The following is a 26,045-nucleotide window of genomic DNA, read 5'->3' as shown; positions in this document are numbered from 1 at the left end:
GAAACTCACAGAAGCAGAGAGCTGCAAAGGGCAGGAGAGATGGCCTCGAGTTGGGCTAGATGGAGAACATCACAGTGAGATCAGAGGCACTCAGAAGAGGTTCAAAGGACCTCACCCGTGCACCAAGACACCGTGTGCTCACCAGCATCTACTGGCAGGTTTGGTGGAAAAAATGTGAAGGTGGTGGATTTGCATCATCTTTCTGTGAAATAAGACAAAAAAAGGCCTCACACGCATTGCCTTTTCTGCAATCAGCCAGGCAACCTTTGTTTTTATTTGTTGTCGTAGAGATAGAGGCCCGGTAGTGGGAAGGCTGGGGACAGGCCAGGGCAGTGGCTGGACATCCTGGATATATATGAAGTAACATCAAGCCACCTTCAGTCGCAAGGGCCCAGCCCTAGGAGTCATGTGGCTTCTCGTATCAAGTTTGCTAATTTAGTGCCGAGTTGGAGGCAATGCTAGAGAGATAAGAGTCCATGTGTATTTCACACAAAACAGCGTTGGAATTTTTACCAACTGCATTCTTTCTATATGATTTCAAGAAGAATAAAGCAATTTCAAATGCTTAAGACATACAAGAGGGAAAAGGGAGTAATTTTTTACTTAATCCGAGTTATAATTTTCCCATTAAAACCTATCCATATCAAGTGGGGGGCACAAAGAAATAACAATTATTTTCAAAAGTTTTGACTGTTCAGTTTAAGGCTAGCTCTGAAAACACAATTTAGTTTGAAATTCAAGCTGTTTCATTTCCTATTTAATCCTGTAAATTTCCTTCTCGCACAATACTCAGGTTGGAGGGTGCCCAATTAGACCAGGAGCACATTTCCACCAACTGCACTTCAGTGCTTTATTTTTAGATCATATTAAAAACCTCATTAGGCTCCCTGAGGGAAAAGAGTGTTAACCTCTAACAGAGGCAGGGGAAAATAAAGGAAACGAAAAGATAAGCTAGATTGTTAACAAGAAATGTGCTCTTAAACCAGTTGGTCTGGGGTCACTGTGAAAGCCAAGAGAAACTTATTACCAAGACCAGGTAAATGACTTGAGCTCAGAGCACACTCTTTTACCACAGGCCAGCAAGAACTAGTCAGGCTCATCGAAGTGGCATATGTCTTTATTATCATTTCCAGATGGGATGTAGAGGGAAGAGGGGTGGACGGAAGGGACAGCACAGAAACCTGGAAAGACTGTAAGCTAAACATCTATGCCTCTGAACAACATAAATGTGCCTCAGTCTCCAGTGGACAGGCTGAAAAGTGGGGGGGCATCACAAGACTGGGTGCGAGATTAAATGGAGTGCTGCATGAAACTTAGAATTTATTAATGTATTTACATAATTTATAGTCTTTAAGCAATGGTCTCATAAATACAGACTACAACTTTATATATGCTAAGCAACAGATACTTGTTTTCCCCACCAAAATACTTGGATTAAATAAAAAAATTGACAGCATTTACATTACTTTCTCCTCTTCCTTGTTTTTTAAACTGCTGCTAACCTATTTAGGACATACGCAGTTCATTTAGTCCAGGTGCTTCTCTACCACCACCACAGTGGCACCAGTGATGTTTAGTGATACATGCGCGACAGGGTCAAAAGCAAACCCAGGGTGGGCCAGCAACCACTGCCATGGTGTTGGCTTTCTGTATGTATCTGGGGCTAACATGCTTCACAGAAAGTGCTTCAGAGACAGCAGAGATGGAGTATCTCCATCTGTCTTAGACAGAACCATTTCAGCTTCCAACAGTAACTGCCGTCCCTCTACCTGCAATATCCTACCACATTTAAATGATACAACTCCCTCCAACAGTGGTAACGGGAAACCAAGGAAATGATAATCTTGCCTCCCCGCCCCCCAAGAACCACGAAAGTGCTAATTTTCCCTTTTTACAAATGTTACATAAAATCCTGATTACAAAACAATTCAGCAATTTAATTCCACCATCCATACAATGATGTGCTCCCTTCAGCAAGGTCAAAGTCAATGATGCGGTCCCTTTGGACACCACAGATCCTTGACATACTGGACGTCCACAGACTGAAATACCATTGCTGCAGTCTTCAAGGGGAGAACAGAACCGGCCAATTTCTGTGAGTCCTTTTTGCATGAAGAAGACTCGAGCGGCTAGGTGGACACTGGTAGCAGGCCCCCAGCCCTCCTGCTAACTGTCAGGACCACCTGCTTCACCATCGAGTCTGAGGCTGAGGCTCATCAGCAGCAGCTTCGCTTTGGCTCTGACGGCTGTCTGCGGAGTTTGAAGCCCTTACCGCCAGATGGCGGGTTAGCGTCAGTGGATGGAATTCTTCGACCTACACCAAAATGGGAGGAGAGGGAATCAGCTACAACTTTCCAAATCGGTTCCTTCTCAGACACAATTTTGCAGATGCAATTTGAGTTTAAAAAAAAAAAAAAAAGCAAAAAAAAAATTAATAAACATTTTCCTTGGGAATAATTTACAGAAAAGTTGCAAAGATGACTGATGCACAGAGTTGCTGTACATCTCATCTTGTTCCCTTCAATATAGACTGGGGTCTTATATTGTCTTGGGACATTTGTTGAAGTGAATAAATCAACATTAGACTTTTTTCAGGTATCACCAGTTTTTCCACTAATGTCCAGTTTCAGTCCCAGGATCCAAACAAGGATATTACACAGTACTTAGTAAAGAAACAAGAAATTTTTTTTTTGTACTTCTGGGGATTGAACCCAGGGCCTTATGCATACTTGGCAAACACTCTATACTGAGCTACATCCTGAGACCATTAGTAAAATTTTTAATTAAAAAATTACACATTAAAAAAAAACATTGATAATAAACTACATGTTAAAAAAAAATTCGATCAGAACATGCCTGTCCCTTGGTGTCATGGCAGAGCCACCACTGTGACCTACTGCTGGTGCAGCCTTCTGGGGAGGGAGTATCTGGTTCCTGCCCCGCTCTGCTTTCTGAAGCATGAAGGAGAGCAAGTAGTAGGAACTGACCTCCTCCTTGATGCTTTCACTCAATACATCTTGGGGACTGCTCTTCCTTAGCACAATGGAGACGGCTGCTTCTTTTATTAGCTTTATATCACCTGTATGTATCATATATTTAACTGTTCTTCCACTGATGGATATTTAGTTTATTCCCATATTTTGATGTTATAATAATGGTGTGTGTGTGTGTGTTGTGTTGTGTGTGTGTGTGTTTTGTGTGTGTTGGACAAACAAACAGGATTGGGGGAGCTAGGTCATGCTATTCTATACTTGGCATTCGTCTGACACACAATGTCTTCCCAGTGTCTGTTTAGCACAAATGCAAGAAGGATTCGTGATTTAAATTTTCACAGATGCTGCCAGATTGCTCTCTAAAGAGGCTGTGCCATTTTATTCTCCTACCAACAATGTGTAAGAATGAACAGGTTTCACTTTACTGCTCTGTGAAGCATGATGTCAAATTTGAGACAAATCTTAAATCACCCGTCCATCTACCTGGCTGATAATCAAGGGCTACTTTCTCTAAGATGGCTTTCCTGATCCCACCTACTTCCTACCTCTCTCCATCTCAGACACCGAATTCCATCAGGTCACTAGAAGCACACCAGGACATATTTGTTTACATGACTGACTCCCTCTAACTATACCCTACGCTCTTCTAGAGAAGAGAGATCCTGTTTCTCCATATGGGTGGTATTCCTGGAATCTTTGTGGCACACTACCTGGTGTGGAGGTATTCGTAAACACGGAATGAATGGACAGGCACAGCTTCTGATGTTAGCAAGGCTAAGAGAGAACTGGCAGCAACTCTCAGGTCCTTGACAATCAAGCCTCAAGACTTCACCATTCTGGGAAGTGTATAACATGTGTGGGCAGCACACGGCATGGTCCCCACATCAACTAAAAAGTCTCCTGCAACTTCTCAAATATCTACAGATACTGCTGTAATATTTATAAGTTACCAATTTATTTAAAAGCTTTACTGAAGCTTCTTGTTATTATGTTTTTCTCAATAAATGGAAACTCAAATGCAGGTATCACAGAAGCAGCTATTAAATGTGACAAAAAGTCTTTTTAGAATGAGTATTCCTAGAAGAAAACATCTTTATCATCTGGGAATAGGCAATGGTTTCTTAAACAGGAACTAAAAATCATATGCTGACCATGAAAAAAAAAAAAGAACAAATTGGATTAGATTCAGATGAAAAACTTCAGTTGATTGAAGATTGATTCAAAAATTAAAGTCAGGCCACAGAGGAGGAGATATTTCTAATACACATAATCAACAAGGGACGAACATACAAAATAAAGCAGCATAGACATTAAGAAGGCAGTTGCCTGGCAGGCACTTCACAAGACAGACCACTCAGAGAGCACAGAAACGTACATAAGTGTCTGGACAGCGCTTGGTTTCATCAACCCAGGGGAAATGTAGTCCACTACCTGCCCAGCAGAGATACAGGAGTAGAACCTCACACATACACTGATGAGTATCCACTGGCATAACCACCATTGTGAATATTGGCAGTGAAATCATATGAATACAGGTAAACCCAACGACCCAGCTATTCTTCTTTTGGGGATAAAGATATCTAACGAAATGTGTACAGATGTTCACCAAAGGACATGACCAGAATGTTCAGAACAGTACTGTAGTAGCTTTAAATTGGAAACAACTGTCCAAATGTCCATCTACAGCAGAATGGATGATTATACCATGGATATCCCCCTTCCCCAGTCCCCACCTCTGAATCTGGAACCTGACACACACACGCCCCGAGAATGCATCTCCTACAGCTCCATGAGATAATAGGGATGATCTAAAAATGTAATATATAATAAGAGAAACCAGACACAAAGAGTAAACAGAGTATGCTTTAAAAAATATAAATAGCACAAAACATATGTAAAACCAAACCATGTAAAAGAGTTAACAGGATGGTTGTCATCCTGGAAGCAGGAGAGCCACGGCTTACCCTGAGTGCACCCACAGGCTCTACTCCACTGGGGACAACACATTGGCCTTTGTGCTTCTGTAGGTGAACTTTTCCATATGAATCTTCAACACACAGTTATGCCAGGCACTGTGCTCATACAATGTGACAGCAGCACCCAGTGAAAAATAAACCTGATTTCTACCTATGACAATTTTTCTAATCTTTGTGAATCGTTTTTTTTTGGTGACGCTGATGATAGAACCCAAGACCTCAGTCATGGCAAGCAATTGCTCTGCCTGAACCACACTCCCAATCACACTGTTGATACAGTTCACAACCCTCGTCTTCTTTTTTTTTTTTTGGCTATACTGGGGGTTGATCCCAGGGGCATTTTCCCACTGAACTATATTCCAGCCCTTTTAAAATTTTGAGACAGGATCTTGCCAGGTTATTCAGGCTGGCCTTGAACTTGCCATCCTTCTGCTTCAGCCTCCCAAACTCCTGGGATTATAGGCGCATGACACTGTGCTTAGTGTAAACGGCCAGATCTAAATGGGACACATTACATAAAAATCCAGATCTCTGAGCAAACTATAGATAGCAACATAAAAGCAAAACAAAAGTAAACCATAAAAAACCTTGAAAACCACCTCCACAACTGGGCACCAAGAGGCTCGTACTCCAGCTTAACTCCAGCTGCTGGAGCTGGGCCCAAACCCCAGGGCTTCCCGGGAGACTGCTCCACTTGGCCTTGGTGGGCACTGGAGTTCACAACCCTTCTTCACAGAAGCTAAGAACCTTTCCAGTTCTAGCTGTCTCAGATCTTAACCAGAGGGTGGGCCTTAATGCATTGACCTTGCAGGGCTAACTCCTGCACCTCCCTGGCGCCTGCCCTGCCATGTCAATGTGAACTCCCCGCATCTCGAGAGGGTCTGCTCTGCTTGACTTCAGCTGGTATCACCTCCTCAGAGAGGCCTTCCCTGATCACCTGCAGGTACTTTTTCACTTCATCCTAAATCATTTTCTTTTTTCTTTTTTCAAAAATTAGTTCTAATCAGTTATACATGACAGTAGAAAGCTCTTCGATGCATTGTACATAAATGGAGCAGAATTTTTCAATTCTCTGGTTGTACATGAAATAGAGTCACATCATTTGTGCAATCACATATGTACCTAGGGTAATGATGCCCGTCTCATTCCACCGTCTTTCCCACCCCCTTGCCACCTCCCCCCGTAAATTATTTTCTTCATGATTCTTATTATGATCTGAAATGATCCTATTTATCTGGTGTTCACTTTCTGTCTCCCTCGGCAGAACGTGCGCTCTGAGAGAGCAAGGGCTGTGTCTATCTTCTTCAGGCTCTCTCCCCAGAGCCTGGAACAGTTTCCAATAAATATTTTGATGAATTTGAATGAAATGAATAAACATAGATATAATCTGTAGGGGATCCCAAAGGCATGCAGCAGCCTCTCTCCCATCTAGTGTCATCATGCAACACTCTGGAAGGGGAAGGGGAGGGTAGGAAAAAGATCTCCATACCTCTCCCCTGCTTACTACTAATTTTTGAGGATTTTCTTACAGGGTAATTATATCTGCATTTTATTTCCTTTTATTTATTTTGCTCATTTTTGATGACCTTGGATGACTAATTGAAATACATTTAAATAGAGAAAGAGGGAGACTAAAGCTTCTGTGACCTCATGCCCTGTGCATTACTTATTCAGTAGCAACATTATTTCCAGAAGAGCCACAGTCATCAGGCAGCAGCTCTCCTGCAATCACACCTTGAGAGGAAAGCTGGCTGTTCCTCTTGTACTCTCAAATCTCATTTCACTGACGACAGCACCAGAGACTAGACTACTCAAAATACGATGGGAATTCTAACCAGGAAGATAATTCTTTCTGAAGTTGTTCTGCACAGAGGAAACCCATAAGCACAGAGATACTCACTAATTTCTATAAAGAGCTCATTTATGTTTATCGCATTTTTTGCGCTGGTCTCTACAAAAATCGCATGAATGGAGTCAGCGTAGTCCTTAGCATCTCTCTCCATGACTTCTCTGTAAGGCAACAATTGCAAATCAGAACTTCTACCCATTAAGAGCTTATGTTACCCCCACCTACCCAGTAATTAACCAGATTATTGATGACAGAGGGTGTTCTGAATGGCTCTGTGAACCCCAACACTCGGTCTTCCCAATTATACCACTTCTGTGTTTAAACAAACAAAACCCAGCACCACTAACAACATAGCTAATGGAATGATTAGGGCAAGGTTTTCTACTCCCATCCCCAAAATAAAAATAAAAAAATCCTGCCTTGGGAATTATGGAAACGGTAGAGAGAAAATTCTAATAAATGTGCTTTCCTTATTCAGTTCTGTAACACAAGAGCCTGGGGGCTGCACTGATCTCAGATAATGCCAACTGCGATGTGACCAATGTTCAAGTAAATTACACACCTGTCTATAGACATAATATGATTTGCTCCAAATGCCTGAAATTATAATTTTAGTTTGAAATTTCAGGACTCAGACCATATAACAAAAAGGAATTTTTCAATGTCAAAGATTTAAAAAAAACAAAAAAACACACACACCAGGATTTTTACACTGGATATTGCTCATTAAGAACAGGAACACATAATCAGCAGTGCAATCTCTTTGTCTAATAACTTACCTGACATCGATAAGATCACACTTATTTCCTGCAATGGCAACTACAATATTAGGTGGGCCATGCTGTCGAAGCTCTTTTACCCAGTTCTTCAATGTTGAAAATGTCTCCTGTAATACAAAGGAAGAAACTGGAGATCTAAGCAACTAAGAATCTCCAAAATATTCTAAGGAAAACTGAATATGGTCTTACTTCTTTTGTGATATCGTAAACGATTATAGCTGCAGCTGAGCCTCGATAGTACATTGGTGCTAAGGCACGAAACTGCAGAGGGAAATAAACAACAACATTGGAAAAACTGGTTAAATATTTTTTTTTTAAATTAGACTTCAAAGTCCATTATCCCTGTACAAAAGGTAATCTTTCTCTGAAGCCAAAGATGACATCATGTTTTAAAGCAAATGAACCAGTAATTACCAAAGGCGAAAACTTTTAATGTTATCACTGAAATGTCTCTTAGAAGATAGTTTAGAATACAGTTTTATAGGAATTAAATATGGTGCTATAAACAATTGATTCAGCTAAAAAGGCTTTTTAATTTAACTCAATGTTGTAATTCCCCAATTCATTTGTTCAATAGTCCTTTAAACTTTGGCTTTCCAAACTATCAGGGAGATAAAAATAATGCTGTGAACAGTTCTCCAGAGAAGTGCTGCATTGGAGTGTCTCAGAGATCACCCTGTAATCCAGATGCTGATTGTCCTAGACAAGGTTACACATTTAAATTCACTACTCAAATGAGTCTGCAACATGCTTTCTTGATATCTTAATCCATGTGGTGATTCCCAAATGCAGGGTACATGTCTCATTTCATTTCCACCTCCCCTCCACTGAGCACAATAAGGATGAGAAGAAATGAGGAGGAGTAACCACTTCCACAGCTACGGTGGTTTAGTGAGCCCTTTTTTTGATGAATGCCAAACAGGAAACATGAAGCACTTTCCCCAGTCAAAATCTGGTTCCTGAGCAAATGTCCTCGTGAAAGCATCATCCACAGAATGTGAGGCCAAAGTTAACAGACTAGACTTTTACCTTCACACTTCAACTTTGAAGGCTGAACTGTATGATGTCATGTTGTGTACTGCATCCTGCTGTTTCTGGCAGCTTAAACCAAATATGGCAGGAATGCCTTCATGGGGGAGCACTGGTGCATACGCAGCATACACACAGAACTGTGCACATTGCAACTTCTTTTCTTGTGACCCTGGGTTTTGAACCAAGGGTTCTCAACCACTGAGCTATATCCTTACCCCTTTTTTATTTTTTGAGACAGAGTTTTGCTAAGTTGCTGAGGCTGGCCTCCAATGTGTGATCCTCCTGCCTCAGTTACTTGGGCCCCAGTGACAGTCTGGACTCTAACTTCCTATCAGTTAGTTTAATTTTTTGGCTTTTTTAAAAAAATTTTTTCCCCTTAGATGTAGTTGGACACAACACCTTTATTTTATTTATTTATTTTCATGTGGTGCTGAGGATGGAACCCAGCGCCTTGCACGTGCTAGGTGAGCCCTCTGCCGTTGAGCCACAAACCCAGCCCATAATCTTTTTGCTTTTAAACTTTCATGTTACTTTGAGTTTTACAAAAAAAAAAAGAGAAAAATATGACTATAAGCTCCATGAGGGAAGATAGCATCAGTGTTTTGCACTCCATTTCATCTCAGGGCCTAGAACCTGAGGTAATCAAGAACTGGTGAGCAAATGAAGAACTGTAACGTGGGGATGTCAAACTAAATGCCAGATCTGTATCTCCACAAACAGAAATGTTCACTAATCTCTGTGAGTAAAAGGTCTGCCTGGGTGAAAGACTACTTCTAACAAAATGGTAAGTTTTAGAAGAAAACAAAAATAAAAGTTGTAAGTTAAGAAAACAATGCAGAAAAAGGAACTATATCTGTGTGCAATGGCCACACTTGTCATTCCAGTCACTTGGGAGGCTGAGGCAGGAGGATCACAAAGTTCAAGGCCAGTCTTGGCAACTGAGTGAGATCCTGACTCAAAATGAAAAATAAAAAGGGCTGTGGTGTAGCTCATGGTAGAGTGTTCCTGGGTTCAATTCCTAGGACCACACATGAGGGGGAGGGGAAGAAACTACATTAGGTAAAAAAGATTTTAAATGTCAGACTGACTTCCACAGCATACACAGCACACAGGTGGAAGAAAGGGTTATGGTATTAGTTTTCATTTCTGATATGCTTATGGTGGCAACATCCTTTACAGGGTTCTTTCTTTTTCTTTGCTCAAAACTGTAAGGTAAAATTCACATGAGCAAAGACCTTAGCTGTGCAACTGATAAGTGATGGACGTACACATCCATAGAAACCATCCACCACGGGGCTGGGGATGTGGCTCAAGCGGTAGCGCGCTCGCCTGGCATGTGCGGGGTGCTGGGTTCGATCCTTAGCACCACATAAAAATAAAGATGTTGTGTCCGCCGAGAACTAAAAAAATAAATATATATATAAAAAGAAGCCATCCACCAGGATAGCAAACGTGAAATTTAATGTCCCTGTTTAACCTTGACATAATCTTTGTCTCTGAGCCTACTTCCTACTATGAACTTGAGCACAGTAGCTGTCTTCTGTCTATGATTTGCATAGAATATCATTTCCATTCTCTTGTTTTCAACCTTTCTTTGTATTCATGAACAATCTTTAACCAGCACACAGTCCGGTCCCGCCTTTCGGCACATCTGCCCACCTCTGCCTTCCAAGTGCAATGGTCCTTTACGTTCAATGCACCTACTGATGTGCTTGGGTCTCGGTCCACTGCTTTTTTTATGTGTGTTCCATTTCTTTCTAAATTCCTTTGTCCTTCCTTTACTCTTCTCTTTGGATTGGATGCAGTGATATTATCTTACATCACTTTTTAAGTGGCTGTTCTTGTAACCACAATATACATTTTTTTCTAGTGTACTTAAGAGTTTAAAATGTTATCACTTCATATAAAATTTAAGAACCATCCAAGCATCGAATGCTTTTTATCCCACATTCTTTGTGCTGTTGTCAAATATTTAAAATCTATCTACACTATAAATTCCACAATCCAATATCATAATTTTTAAATTAAATGGCCAGTTTTCTTTTAAAGTTGAGAAGAAACAATGAGAGATTCTCATATTTACTATATCCATATTTACTATATTACTATTTCTTCCTGTGGATCTTATTTACCATTTATTTACCAAAGTCATTTCACTTTAGCCTGAAAAACTTTCTGTGAACTGCTGCTGAATTGTTTTTGCTTTTCTTATAGCATCCTATTTTGACTTCATATTTGACAGGTATTTTTGGCATGGTAGAGATACTGTCCCACTGACTTCTGGTCATCACTGTTTCCGTAAGAAGACAGCCATCATTCAAACTGTTCCCTCATATATAATGTATCTTTCATCTGTGGCTGCTTTTGAGATTCTATTTCTGGTTTCAGCAGTTTGATTCATGATGTATGTATCTAAATGTGGTTTTTTGTTGTACTTACATGTTTGCTGAACTTCTTGGTTTTGTGAGATGGGGCTTCACTGGATCTGGGAATATTTTAGGCATTCTTTTTGGAGTCTCTTTTTCCCCCGAACCTCTCTCTTTCTTTGCTTCTTCTGGGTCTCAATTATACCTATGTTAGGCTATTTGAATTTGTCTCAATAAGTATTGTTCACCTTTTTCTACTCTGTTCCTCTGATTAATTTGTTCTATCACTTATCCAGTGAATTCTTCACCTTAAATAAAAATGAAATGTAGCTTTCAGTTTTAGCATTCCCATTTGATTCTTTTTCATTAAGAGTGAGATTTCTCTTCTGCAGTTAAGTAGTTAAGACTACTTTTCTTTAAATCTTTGAACATACTTAAAATGTGTGCTTTAAATTCTGTATCTGCAAATTCTAATAATGGGTGGGGAGTTGTTTTCCTCCCTGTGTCCTCTTCTCCTTCTTCTCTGTATGTATAATCATTCTGACTGTATACTGGACAGCATGGATGATACACTTAAGAAAACTAGTTTTTGTTTTCTTCTTTGCAGAGTGTTAAATTACAGGCTAGCCACTGTGAGACAGGCCACCTTAACTTTGTGTAAGGCCATCAAGGTCCCCCTTAGTTGCAGGACCTGTTCTCCACTGCTGAGGCACTGCCCTTCGGAAGTTTCAATGGGATGCCTGAGGTGTTTACCCCCCCCCCCCTAACATGGCAGGACTGGGTTCAAACTCCAGACTACAGCTCTGCTGTAATGGCAGTCTCTGCTCTGTTCTAGTCACTCTTCTAGCTGTTGGTCTCTTCTGGGTTTGGTAATATCTCCTCTGTATATTCACAACTTGGATGGTCAACCAAAGACTTGAGGAAAACTTATAAACAGACTTTGGGGCTTCCCTCCTCCTGGGACCATTTTTTGTGGGATTTGTATCCTCTTTTCCCAGCTGTTCTTGCAGTCCTCAACACTACTCACAGGTGTCATAAGCTAAAAAGAGAGACTTTCTGCTTGAGTCCTAGTTGCCATATGGTCTGAGGAGTGTTAACTAGGAAAAGCTGTGACAATGTGGACCATGCCCATCATAGGTCTTTTGTTCAGTCCCTGGCTGCATCTGGTTGCTCTGCAATACATTTTAAAAGTTTTATCCAGAGTTTGTATATAAATTGTTGTATCTGGGAAGGTTAGTCTATTATAGGGTACTCTTCTGTCATGTTGAAACTCTTTCCATATCATTTTGGTGTAAAGAAAAAATATGGAAGCACATAAAGAAACTCAAAAGACATCAGCACATCTGTGCTCCAAATGTGGCTCTAAATCAGGAGGATAGCAAACTTTTTAAGGAAAGGGCCAAGAATATTACAGCTTTGTGGACCATTTGAGTTTTGTCACAACCACTCATCTCTATTACCATAGAATGAAAACAGCCATGGAAACCAGCATGGTTATATTCCAATAAAAAGTTTACTTACAAAAACAGGCAACAGGTTGGATTTGGCCCATAGGCCATAGTCTTTTACTCCGGTTCTAGATGACCCTAAGTCATTAAGTTCCTGACTTTTAACATAAGAACAATTCCTTACAAGACTATGGTGATAATAACTGTGTGCTTTCCTGGTGTTCTGACCCGTGGAAAAAGCCTTCAGGAGAACCACAACAAGTAGGGATGTAAATGTTTAGGATCTGGATGTAGGGTCTGCTAGATTCTGCTAAACAGCTTTCTTCTACATCATCACATGCAGATGGAAAGCATTTGAAGTGTTTTTCTACACTGATGGTGTAATAATGGGATGCACTCATGGTGCTCATGTGCTGTGTTTGTCTCCACACTACTACAGGAGTCTTTGTTAGTGAAGGATAATTGGTGGGAAAATGTGACAAAATGAATTCACTCAGTTTGCAAATAACAGGGACAAAAAGGACTCACAGAGGTCATCTTGAGGAAGTAAGTTTAAATTTAGGAAAATAAGTCTCATTTTACCTGGTAGTTGAAAAATATTTGCCTTATTTTTAAAAATAGTTTTATTAGTTATTGATGGACCTTTACTTATTTGCTTAAATGTGGTGCTGACAAATGAGCCCAGAGCCTCACACATGCTAGGCAAGTGCTCTGCCACTGAGCTGTAGCCATATTTTAACAGTCAGGAGCTGAGTTTTTTGGATGAACACTGAATCACAGTTAACTGATAATTTGGTTATGACTGTTCTGATAAAACTATATGCTAGCACAATATGATATCCTTCATTTCATATTTGATCACACAGTCTTATAAAAATAGTAAGTTTTACAAGATATTTGTGGCCTCCAAGAATTGTCTGTAAGTCCCTCTGAACTCACTGTCATCTGAAGTGCTATACCAGCAACCTGATAGGTATTTTTCTCTTCATTTAACAAGATCCCAATGGTCCAGGATTCACATAACATTTTGAAAAATTCTCCAAAATAACTTTCACCAGTTTAATCACTTTGTAATCATCCATAACCTGACCAACAGAAGGACAACACACTGTCAAAATGTGTGGCAACAGGACAGATGCTAGACTCAAATGGGGAGGCTATACAATTAGTTAGTTGATCAGAAAGTTTTCATTTTATAACCATTTTTGTTTCCATTGAGAATCTTTAAACTATAGTGAACCAAACAATACACATGCAAACACCAGAAAAAGCATCATTCCAGGCATGCACTACTCACATGGTGATAGTAGTAGAAGGTCTGTCCTTATCTGTGTGTGCCTAAGGAGGGTTAGCAAGCAGCTGACGTTTATTGTCACCAACACCATGTGCTAGGAGCTGAGAGCAGAGACATGAGGACTGTCCTGCTCCCAAGGAGCTCACTGTCCAATGGAAGACATGACAGTAAGGAACAGGTACTGATGGCATGGATGAGGGCAACTGAAGCCTGCTCAGGATGTAAGAGTTCATCTGCTGCTCCGTCCAACCAGGCTCTGCACATGAGCTCTACATCAGGCCCTGGATGGAGGCTGGGAATACAGGACAAGCAAGACACTGTACTCTCAGCTCTCAGTGTTTACTGTTTGCAAGGAGAGACTGTCAATAAAAGCTAGACAGACAGACAGACATTGAACTATAACTTTTAACAAATGTCTTGAGGAAAATGAATACTGGCAATAATGGGAAATGAATGGGAGCTGTGCTTAGATGCAAGGGGTGAAGGGGTGGATTCAGGGAAAATTCTAAGGGTATGACATTTAACCTGAGATCAAGAACTCGTAAAGGGAGCCTATTGGCAGAGGAGAGAGAGAATTCCAGTAAGAAGGACCAATGTACATGAAGGCCTGATGACATCGGGTGCTCAAGGACCTAACGAAGGGCAGTGGGCTGGAATTCAGTGGGAGAGGAGGAGGATGGGCTGGAAGGACACTAAGCAGATTGGAGGAGCAGGGCATGTAGGCAGAGGAGAGGAGCAATAATTGGCTGCTGAAGGGTATTAGCAGGAAAATACGAGAGTCCGATTTCATTTCTAAAGGACTCTAGGTCCTGTGAGAAGTGGCATGGGTCAGGTCTGGGCTGGAGGAAAGCAGGGAGACCAGTTAGAAGACTATGGAATACTCAAGTCAGAGTAAAAGGTGTCTAAGAGCAGGGTGATGAGAGTAGAAATGAAGAAAGTTATTTAGACAAGGGAGCTGTCAGCACATGCTCCTAGAGCAGTGTGGGGAGCTGGCGAGGAGTCCAAGACAACATCCAGATTTGGGTTTGAGCAACAATGGGATATGACAAAGTGGTTACTCATTCGAGACCACCAGGGGTGCTTAGGAAAGCCTCCTTTAGTCAAATGACATCAGAGGTGGGTTCTGAAGGCCGAAGAAAGTTTTCCAGGCAAAACCTAAGAAGAAGGGTAAGAGGATATAAACAGGATGGCATGTTGGAAAACTATAAGCAGTTCAGTGCTAGAGGCCAGGTTGGTGGAAGAGATAGAGAGTCTGGCAGTGGCTGGTATATTCAGGGACCAGAAGGCCTTCCCAGGACAGTCAGTCCTTGACCCTGACCAGGCTCACGGCTACGTCCTGCCTGATCTTCCCTATACTTTGATGATATGTCCCATGTTTAGCTTTTTCTTAAGCTCTGCAATCTGGCAACCATGGACATGTGCTTTTGCCAGTGCTCCCTGGGGGTTCTCCTCTTTTGGCCACTTCCTCATGAACACCTCCTCTCCAGCTCTGGGCTGCATGAGGTACTCTGCGTAGTGGAGGCAGGTTCACATCTGAGAGCAGCTATTCCTGTTGAAGAACTAATGAGAAGGAGGCACACAAAAGGCAGGCAAGCTGGCTAATTACAAAACTTCAAAGACCCCTGCAATCATGCCAGCAGAAAGGGAGAGCCATGTGCCCTTGGGTTATTTCTTTTTTCATGTTCCAGAAAAAAAGAGATGCTATACATCATCGTGTATACCAGGACAGGCTCTGAAGAGAGCATAATGGGATCTGTACTGTAGCAGGGTTCTTTATGATGATGGCTTTGCTGTACCATCTGTATCTGTGAGGGGTAGCTGAACCTGGGGATCCAGCGGAAGGGAGTGTGTTTTATTGGTAGGAAGAGCCCCACCAGTTTGGGGCTGATAGGACAAATCCCATGGCTGTGTGTATAGATAAATGCGGGCAGACTCTGTGGTAAGAACCACTTCTGAAGGACAGAAGAGTGATGGTTAGCAAAGGTCTAGCTATTTTAAATGTCTCATTCTAGATGCACAACACCAGCATAACAGGAGAGGGGAAAAGAAAACCATAAGCAGACACATCTCAGATGAGTAATTGGATGGTAGCAAGACATCCAGCATTAAAAAACAGAAGAAACCAAACAAAGTGAACTTAAAACATTAAATCTGTACAAATGTATAGTGTCTACATCTAGGACAACGGTAATGGCTTGTTTTGTTTTCCTCCATTTGTCTGCGATGATTCTTGTCAGATTTTATGCCATACACAGTATCTACGTTGTCTTAGATAAGACGGTGATGACACACTATTTTTCCTGATTACTTCTGGTGTACTTCTAAGAGCTTAAGATAGCACTGTGCATCCATCTGATGCAGGTTTGATAGTACTGTTTGAAAACAAAATTAAACGTCTGCTGAATAATGGGGCAGACACAGGCACCATGACAACAAACTGAAGTCAGTGCCCGGAGGGGAGGGGAGATAGATAGTACCTGTGCCTGCCCCATTCCCACCCTCTTCTGACTTGATGGGCTTCCCCAAATCCCACCTGGCCCTGTGCTGCTGTGGCTGGCCCCAGTTTGGTTTAGGCTCTTCCTTAGGCAGATAACTACTGTGGCCAATTTTATTACCAGGCATTTATTAAGTACCTACTGCAAGGCACTGTGTTAGCTCATCCATTTCACTTAAATCTCAAACTTTATATGCTGTAAAGTTCCCTCTTTAGCTTTTTAAAAGGCAGCTATAAATGAGTTGTGCTTAACTCTCCCTTTCTACCACTAATTCTTTTACATCTCTACTAGAGGATGGAGCCCCAAATTACACACAATGCTCAAGTGGGATTTTATCAGCCTGTTAGTCAGCATTTACTTTAAGACACTAAAAAATATAAAAATGCCCTCAGTGCCCATTATCACTTTCTCCATCAGCGGACTTTGTGACTTTAATTGAAAAGAAAAAGGCTGGCCTCCACAAATGGAAATAAATGTGTCTCTGGCGCATAGAAGAGAAGTGAGTAACGTGAAATGACAGGAACGGTGACAGTTTAGTTGGTGCTCTAATTTGGTTTGGGCCTCAGAAAACACATAGTAAATTAAAGAGTGACTTACTCGTTCTTGTCCAGCTGTATCCCAGATTAGGAATTTATGTAGCTCATTTTGGTACTGGACAGTCTTGGTCATAAAAGATGCCCTATAAAGAGAGACCTAAATGATCAGAATACAATTATTTAAAGCACGTTTCCAGCCCCAGTTGGAAACATCACTTAGACTTAAAGCTCCAACTCCCAGCTCTACACTATATCCTAATTGTGTTCCTCTCCCAAGTATTTATGGGATGTTCAGATGCTGGCTGCATATTCTCTGCCCAAATAAAATAAAGTATTAGGCACTTCTGCCCAACACAAAGAAGGAAGAGTTCTTAAGACTTTTGATTGCTTAAGCTCCAGATCATTAGCCTCCCTTGCAAAACAGAGAAAATGTTATTCAAGATGTTACCATAAGAAAACTTTCTAAAAACCAGTATGTCCAGGAAATGAGTTAAAAAAAAAAAAAAAACAAAAAACCAAAAAGGACACTTGGGTTTGTCCTCCCCCAAATCCCAAACTACACGCTCACATAAACTACTGACTGAGAACTACTATAATGTTGAAGTTAATAAAATTAAGAAGCCAAACAAGGAGTTGAAAGAGGATTGAAGAAACAACAGTTGTTGCCAAGGCGATCTGATTCACCCTCAGCATCCCTTATGACACCTGGGTGTCAATAGCACAACAGGCTTCTCAACTGAGATGCCACAGTAGCCCACAAGTTTCAACCAGCTCTTGGTGCAGGAAGGAATCAGTTTGTAGATCATACTGTTTGTACTGAGGAAGGCACTCTGTCTAAGGGGCTCTGAAGGCAGGGACTCCATTATTTTGGGGATCCTGCACTTTTGGAGTATCTGGAGTAAGATAAGATACAAAGCCTTTCTGTTCTGAAGAGCCATGGTAGCCCAAAGCAAGTGCTTGGACACTCCAGAGGCCCGGGGTCACAGGTTCAGGAGTCCTGCCCTGTGAGTGGGCCTGACTAATACTATCTTTTGCCCTCCACTTCACCTAGAGGGCAGCCTCCCAGTCTGATTTATAGAACCTAGAGATGACTGTTTTAAGTATGATGTATCCCTGAAAAGTTCCTGCACTAAAGCAGGAGTTGAAATGATAGCCATAACCTACTCTACAGACTGACCCATTTGATGTACTGAAAATCTGAAGGGATTACTGGGTAGCAATTTGTAGGCAGGTGGAGTGTGGCTGGAGGAAGTGGGTCACTGGGAGCATGCCTTGGGAGATTTTGTATTTTGTTCCTGGCTCCTCCCATTCACTCTCTGCTTCCTGGCTGCCACACAGGGAGCAGCTTTCCCCTGCTACACTCTTTGCCATGATCTTCTATCTCACCTTAGGCCCAGAGTAATGGAGATAAATGACCATGGACTGAACCTCTGAAACTGTGAGCCAAAATAAACTCTTCCTCTTCTAAGTTGCTCCCTCCTGTAGGGTATTTTGGCCACAGTGAGGAAAACCTAACACAATGACCATGTATTTCTTCTTTTCTAGTGGATAATAAGCTTGCTGGGGGCAAGAGCGAAGTTGTACTCTTGAATCAAACCTAATCACTCCAAGCAAGACAATGAACTCAATGGTCAAGCATCTTCAAACATGCTGGGAGCGTCAAATGTTTTTGTAGAGATTTAAGTAATGGATAATCTTCAAGAAACCGAAAGTTGAAATAGAATGACTTTTGGAAGAATCACTGAGCTTAGATGAGTACCAGAATCCTTAGTTTTAAAGCTTTCAAATATGATATAAGGAGTTTCTGGCAATATTTTCATGCATTTATGGCATGGTAAGCAGCCTCCAAAGGAGTGACTATAAGGAGTGAGTGAATCAGGAGGCAAAATCACATTTATTGGACAGGTACTTTTTATTAGATATTTATTTGCTGAAAATTTACCCCTTGGTATCCTTAGTGAAGTACTTTGTACATAGAAGATACTTAAGAGATGGTTATTGTACCAACAACTTCTGGTGACTCACTCTAATTAAATCAGGATGTGCAAAGTGATTTCTCACTTAGGAAAGATCTAAGCATTCAAAAAGCATTGTTTATTGTGAAGATTAAATAAGCCGATGTATGTGAAAGTGTTTTGTAAATTGTAAAGCACTATATCTATACAAGGTATTATCATTATTATTTAAACGTGGTTCCAGAAAATGTTTTAGTTTGGTTTGCAATTAGTCCTAAAAGCTTGCAACTCAACTGTCCATCAATTATGGCTGTGGTGTTACACTGAAGAGTGACCACAGGCACCCAACAGAAGCCTGTTCACAGAACTACGGCAACTAATACATCCATTCTGACTGCTCAAAGGACAAGAGAAGTGTGCTTCACGTAGATCAAAAGCTGGCAATGGCAGAGGCAGTAAGTAAAAGGCAATGTCTCACCACAGGTTCAGAACTCGCTGGAGCTCATCCTGCCTGCCAACCATTTCCTTTTAATGAAAGCAGACTTATCACTGAACCAGGATCCAGACAAAACAGCATTTCTGAGGTAATCAAAGTATCTGAAGAGTTAAATCCTCTCTGACTCTGGACCCTTCAGCACTCCTGCCTCACACCTGCCACGCCTGCTTCCAGGCTTCTCTCAGGCCTTCTTGTGTTCACAGCTGTCTTCTTAAGTCTTTGCCCACTTCTCTGTCTGTCGGCTTCCCATCTTCTTCTCACTGGCACCACTCACCCACACTCCCAGTTCTTTAGCAATCCTGTGCATCTTGATTCAACTATGCAGAAAAGCCCCACCAACCTCTCTGTCTACGACTTCTGTCAAGTGGCAGGGTGCCTCCCTTGCTGGAGGAGAATCACAGTCCTTGTGGGTCAGCATGGAGATTTCACCCTGTGTCACATGGTGCCTTTTAGGCCTTCTCCCGCTGCATAGCTGCATACAGCAATTATAACATACTCTTTTTTTTGGTGGTGTTGGCGATTGAACCCAAGAGGGCCTTGTGCATGTGTATATCACATTCTTATGTCTGCTGACAGCTTTGCCATTTCCCACCATCCTCCTCTTCAGGTACAAGCACATTCCAGCTTTTTCTAGAAATAAAGATTAAGGAATATGGCTTCCTAAAGCTCCCACGTCAATATTCCTAGGTCAAGAACAGGTGAAACTCTGCTGGCTGAGTGCTCCCCTCTTCTGACCCTGGCCGAGTCAGAGGTGCTTCTCCCTTGGTTTGTTCATCACTGCTGCCCTAGTGGGCTTGGCATAGTGGGCTTGGGCCCCCGCAGTTATCAGGTGGGCCTCCCCTCCCCAGTCTCAAACCTGGCTTTACCCTCCACAACAGCCCCTCTTCTTTGGATGTTCTCCCATGGGTTCTCCCCTGGCCAGATGCTCCTCATTCCCTAGGTCTCTGCTCAAATGTCAATGACCTCAGAAACCTGGGCCACCCACCCAAACCGGGCAGCCTTCTAGCTGCCTGTTTCCCAACACATCATCATTATATGAATATAGTCATTTCATCTTCAGAGCACTGACTATAATGTCTCATCAGCTTGTTCGTTTTCTTTTTAAAAAAATTAACCTGTTCAATGTCTAACTCACTCTTAAGAACCGAAGGCTATTGAAGGCAGGGACCTTGCTGTGGCTCCTCTTATGGAATAGGGGCATCTCCCTCACTGCTCTCCCCCTTGCTATCCTAGAACTCTAACTTGCACTGCCCACAAGCTACTATAATCCCAATACTTCCTGAAGCACAACGAGACAAGTACCACTCAGGTGTAGGTAAAGAGTCAAGATTAGAGGAGACTTGGGTCTTCACCTGTACCAAGGCTGTGGCATTTTAGGGCCTGAGGAAAGTGGCTCAATTAGGGCGGGCTGGCTATGCTACATCCAGCATCCCGCTGCCTTCTCCTGCTCAGCCACCAGCTTCAACCTCTCCCTACTCGAGCTAACAAGCAGTAAGTAGACTCCATTGTGTCCCTCCATCACTCTGACCTCTGGAATTCCACTGAGGAAGGAGCCAGGGCACATCACAGGAGCCTCTGCTGCTCACTCACAGGTTCCATCAGGAGCTGCTTCCTGGTGCCAGCCCCATCTCAGGTGGCCAGGACTAGAGGGCTACACCTCTCTTACCTTCTTCTCGGGCTGCACTTGTTTCCTCATAGCAACAGGCATGACTATAGACTTTTAAGAGACTAAAATCTTCAAAAACTAAATAGAAGTACCATGTGACATACCACGACTCAGTATTTGTTCAGAATTAAAATTAGCATACTTCAGACATCTGTGCATACTCAGGATTACTGCAGCACAATTCATAACTGCCAAGTTAAGGAATCAGTCCGGTACCCATTAACAGGTAACCGGGTAGAGAAAAGATGGTACATATAGACAATGGAGTTTTATTCAGCTGTAAAGAATGAAATTGTGGCATTTTTAGGAAAATGGATGGAACCGGAGAATATCACATTAAGGTGAAATAAGCCAGACTCAGAGAGACAAAAATTCAATGTTTTCTCTCATATGTGAAAGCCAGAGGGGAAAAAAGGAAAAAAGAAAAAAAAAAGACAGATGTCATGAAAGTAGAAGGAAGACTACTTGGTAGAGGAAGGGTAGCAGGGAGAGGGAGGAGGAGACAGTAAGGAGGAACTGGGAGTGCAATGGATCCAATTATGTCACATGCACATAGATTAAAAAAAACCTGAAATCTTGACCTATCATATCTGTAAGAATCATTTCCTCCTTTTCAGCTTTTGGGTTTTTTTTTTTTAATTGAACTCAGGGGCACTCGATCACTAAGCCACATCCCCAGTCCTCATTTTTGTATTTTTTTTTAGAGACAGGGTCTCAGAGTTGCTTTGCACCTTGCCATTACTGAGGCTGGCTTTGAACTCGAGATCCTCCTGCTGCCTCAGCCTCCCAAGCCCCTGGGAGATATCTTCTGTGTTTCCTGGAGAGGGTGTTGTTGCCTGTTGTCTCTCTGAGTGGAGGCCACTGAGCTCTGGGGTAGCCGCAGGGCAGAACTCCTGCCTGGCTCAGCCATGAAATCTCTTGTTATAGCTTCAGTCTCATCTGTGGAGGATGGTACTCTCCCCATCTGATTGACTTTAGTTTAACTACACAGCGCAGGTACTTCACCATACTCAATGTGGCCAAGCTGGGTTTATCTCCATCCAGCCCCCAAACTGTCTAAATCTCAAGTTCTCAATGGTTGAAGTATGTCTGCCTTCCACAGATCAGAAACTAGTCTGTAACTATTCTTTGTTACTTGCATTCAATTTTTTAGTAGAGCTGCCTGGTTCTTCATTTTATATTTCATTTAAATTTGAACCTCAACCTCTGAAATACATTAAAAAGCTGGTCCCTAATCTTTGTGCAGGACTATGACAATTTTTTCCTCCCATTGTTGGTCAAACTTCAGATCACTCCTTTAACGTTCAAGTTAAATGATGCAAAGGGCATGATAACTTTAATACCTTGCTTTCTGAAAATCAGGCAATGGCTCCCTGCCATTCAAATGATACATTTTTATTTTCCAGCCTGCCATTTACTTGTCTGATAACCTTATTTTTCACTACTAAACTGTCTCTCTTCAGTCTGCCTAGGCAGATCTTATTAGCTCTTTAATCTAAAATCCCTACTAGCATTATTTCCTAAAGCTAGACTGCCTTTCATAGACTTCTCCATTTTTCATGACATTCTAAAAATATGATTCTCATGTACACCAAGTAGTCATGATCTTTGGTCAGAGTACGTGTTCCCAATGAAAATACTTGCTACAAGGCATTTCAAAAATTTCTTCATCAGCACCAACTTGTTTGGTTCTCCTTAAACACAGATATGCGACAATATCACACTCCAGAACTTTTCTCAACCATGAGCTGCTTTTTTTGAATGGCATATGGGATTCTGTTGTCCCTATAATGGTAGGTATTGTTTTGAGGATGAGCAATTAACAAAAGACAAAAATTTCTGAACACTTTATATCTCACACAATCCGTGAATCTCTCTCATACACACACACACACACACACACACACACACACACACACAAAACAGTGCTGGGTGTGGTGGTGCATGGCTCAGGAGGCTGAGGCAGGAGGATCACAAACTTGAGGCCAGCTTCAGCAACTTAGCAAGGCCATAGCAACTTAGAGAGACCCTGTCTCAAAATAAAAAAGTAAAAAGGGCTGAGGATGTGGCTCAGTGGTAGAGGCTGAGGATGTGGCTCAGTGATAGATTGAACCCAAGGGTTTGGGTTCAATCCCCAGAACCCTTTCCACCCTGTGGTGGGGCGGGGCGGGGCAGGGCAATAGCAACATTGAGATATGAAAAGACCAGACATATGTGAAATCTAGTAGTTCTTCTAACAGGGATACCATGGTACCTTCAAGGAGGTTTAGAATGGTGCAAAGAACTTGGCAGATGCTCACAAGTTTCAGCAGGATACAAGGGTACAACCAAGAGAAGTCGTCTTCTGAGTACCCATCAATTCAATTACTCAGATGCATTCCATAGTCACAAACATCGTAACCCTTTCTTGGAACTCCAACATCTCTGAGACTAGAACTAAGGGTTAAATTAACTCATCACTCTGCACAGGGCTTTCTTCAAAGTGGTTGCTACCCACTTAAACAGAGGAGTGCACAGACTTGTATAGGATCATGGTTACCCCAAGGAAATTCTTTATTACTTTCAACCCTTTGGTATAACACATTCAAAAACTTTTGGAAAACAACACTGAGGAAAATATATAAACATGAAGATAATTAAACAACAAAGAGTTTAGCTTCCCTCTTCTTAATTTTGTCAAGAATAACTCACAAACACAACCCTTTCACAGATGAATAATAAAACCAACAATGATAAAGTCAGCTGCTTCCCTTGAAGTTCACTGCTGCAGGCACTCTTCTCAAACTTTCATATGTGTGACCCCGTTTAATCTAAAGCCCATTTCTGGGTTGGGCTCAAGCCATCACCACTGTGTGCACAGGACACTTCAGAGTCAGAGCCAGTGCATGGAGTAGCTAGGGTCCAAGGCCAGGCAGCTGGGCCCCCAGCCTGCATTCTGAACAGCAGTACTGTAGGTCCATCTCACATGTCCCTGAACACACAGCCTCTCGCTGCCTGGCAGAACACTGGGCATTCAGGAAGAGTAAGACCCATTACTCTCCTTGAGAGACTGATAACCCCTTGAGAGGGGCTGGTCAAGTGAAGAGATATAAAGGCAAATATTCTGGGAGTTGACAGAAGACTGGACACAAAGACTGAGAGCAGAAAGGCAAAGCCAAGTCTAAGTGTACAGGAGAGTGGCATGCCAGGTGTGGGAGGCTGAATAATTCCCCACTCCCATCCCAGGTCTACACCCTAACCCCAGAACCTGTGATAGGCGACCTCAGATGACAAAAGGGACTTGTCAGATGTGACTAAGGTACAAGCCTTGTTATGGAGAAAGGATATTGGATTACTAGGCAGGCCTGATGACATCACAAGGTTTTTGAAATTTTAAAAACTTTAACAAAAGGGACCAGGAAAAGAAGTCAGAGGACAAGATAATTTGGAGATGGAGATGGGAATGATGGGCTGTGAATGATGGGCAGAAGGGGCCACGGCAGGCACTAGAAGCTGAGAAAGGTAACAGAGTTGATTTTATATGGTACACAGATAAGCACTTTTTATATATGGATTGTTAAGTATTGTCTGGAAAAAATAAAATAGATTCCTATCAGAGCCTCTGGAAGGAACCAGCTTGGCCAACACCTTCATTTTAAATCAGTGAAACATTCTGGACCTTTGACCTCCAGAACTGTAAAAGAATAAATCTGTGTTCTTTTAAGCCATAGTGTTTGTTGTGATTTGTTACAGCAGCAAGAAGAAATGCCAGAAAAGCTTCAGAGAAGAGAGGGACTTTGAACTGAACCTGGAAGTTCAGAAGGGTGTTGGCTGTGCAGATGGTAGGGCAGAGTGACATCAGGAACCAAAGCAGATAACTTAATGATCAATATATAATAAGTACTTATCTGTGTACCATATAAAATCAACTCACATGCAATATTTTGGAAAAGACAGCTAAAAGTGAAGTGGGCCACGGAGAGCTGAGGGAAGGGATGCTTCTCTTTGACTAACTTTAGAAAGTGACTCTCCCAGAGCTCATGGCCATAATAACTGGTGGGTGAGCAAGGGGAATTTGTCTTTAAGGACCTTTTAGGACAGAAGCAGAGACACAGATGTAGGTAAGGACTGGAGAATATCAAGCATTGTAAGAGCAGGGCAAGATGGAGGGAGTTGGACTGGGAAGGCAGCATGGGAGGGAAGCAACGTAAGTGGAAATAATCCTGGACAAAGATGGGGTAGGCTTCAATGGCAGGAAGGAACAAAAGGGACAGTTTGAGACTGATACATGGAAGTCACAGGATTTTGACTGGGGTGAGGGAAAGAATTCTGAGCCAACTGAAGCAGGCTTCTGAGAGTAAGCTCAGGCAATGTGCAGTGAACTATTTCAATCGTTTCCAAATTATAACTGTACCACTTAATTTTTTGAAGAGGTAATATACTCATCTGCTTCAATATCCCAAATACACAAAATAGGTATATACTAAAAATGTCTCCCTCCTATTCCTTCAGTCAGTCTCTTCCTCTTCTTGGAAACTTGAATTTTATCAGGGTCTTTCCGAAATATTTCGGGTTTATAAAGCACATGTACACATAATTTCTCCTGTGCCCTCCTTTATCTTTTCTAAACACAGATGGTAATATACACTCCATGCCTTTGATTTTTTTTCACTCAACACTATACCTCAGAGATCATCTGATGTGAATACAGAGTTTCTCCAGATGGATTTTTTTCCTTTGTTATATTACCTTGAGGGCTTGCACTATAATTTATATCATCAGATCCCTACTGATCAGCGATACTGCAAGTATTAACCTTGTACAATTTTTACCCCGTGTTTGGAATGTACAGGCGCTTATCAGTACAGTCCTGGAAGTGGAATTACTGGGCCAAACAGTATGAGATAATAACACACTGGCTAAGAACACAGAGCCAGAAAACCCAGCTTATTAGTTTCACTACCAGCTGTATACTACCAGTCAAGCCCATTAACCTCTCTGTAATTACCTCAGTTCTCTCACCAAAACACTTCACAACTGTCCCCCAAAGACCATGTGTTAAAGGTTGGGTCCCCAGAGTGGTACTACTGGGAGGTGCTGTGGACTTTCAGGATGTGAAGCCCAAAGGTAGGGTTAATGGGGATGCATTCAGAGGGGACTGTGGGACCCTTTCCCTCCCTT

At 41.9% G+C, this 26,045-nt stretch overlaps 1 protein-coding gene across 1 annotated transcript in view; it reads right to left on the bottom strand.

Moving 5' to 3' along the window:
* Positions 1-1,099: 1,099 nt before the first annotated feature.
* Positions 1,100-26,045, bottom strand: part of RAB22A (RAB22A, member RAS oncogene family) — a 57,967-nt gene continuing 33,021 nt past the window's right edge. Inside the window, exons 3-7 of the mRNA XM_081289355.1 lie at positions 16,830-16,911; positions 7,787-7,858; positions 7,598-7,704; positions 6,870-6,979; positions 1,100-2,314 (exon numbers count right to left, since the gene is read on the bottom strand). Coding sequence (XP_081145481.1) covers positions 2,217-2,314; positions 6,870-6,979; positions 7,598-7,704; positions 7,787-7,858; positions 16,830-16,911 — 469 coding nt within the window. The 3' untranslated portion in view covers positions 1,100-2,216. The remainder of the gene's footprint in view (positions 2,315-6,869; positions 6,980-7,597; positions 7,705-7,786; positions 7,859-16,829; positions 16,912-26,045) is intronic.

This window comes from Spermophilus citellus, assembly GCF_964194105.1.
Source record: "Spermophilus citellus genome assembly, chromosome: 4".
In the NCBI taxonomy this organism is placed as follows: Eukaryota; Metazoa; Chordata; class Mammalia; order Rodentia; family Sciuridae; genus Spermophilus; species Spermophilus citellus.
Note: the sequence above shows the minus strand (reverse complement) of the source record. Positions and strands in the feature narration are given on the sequence as shown.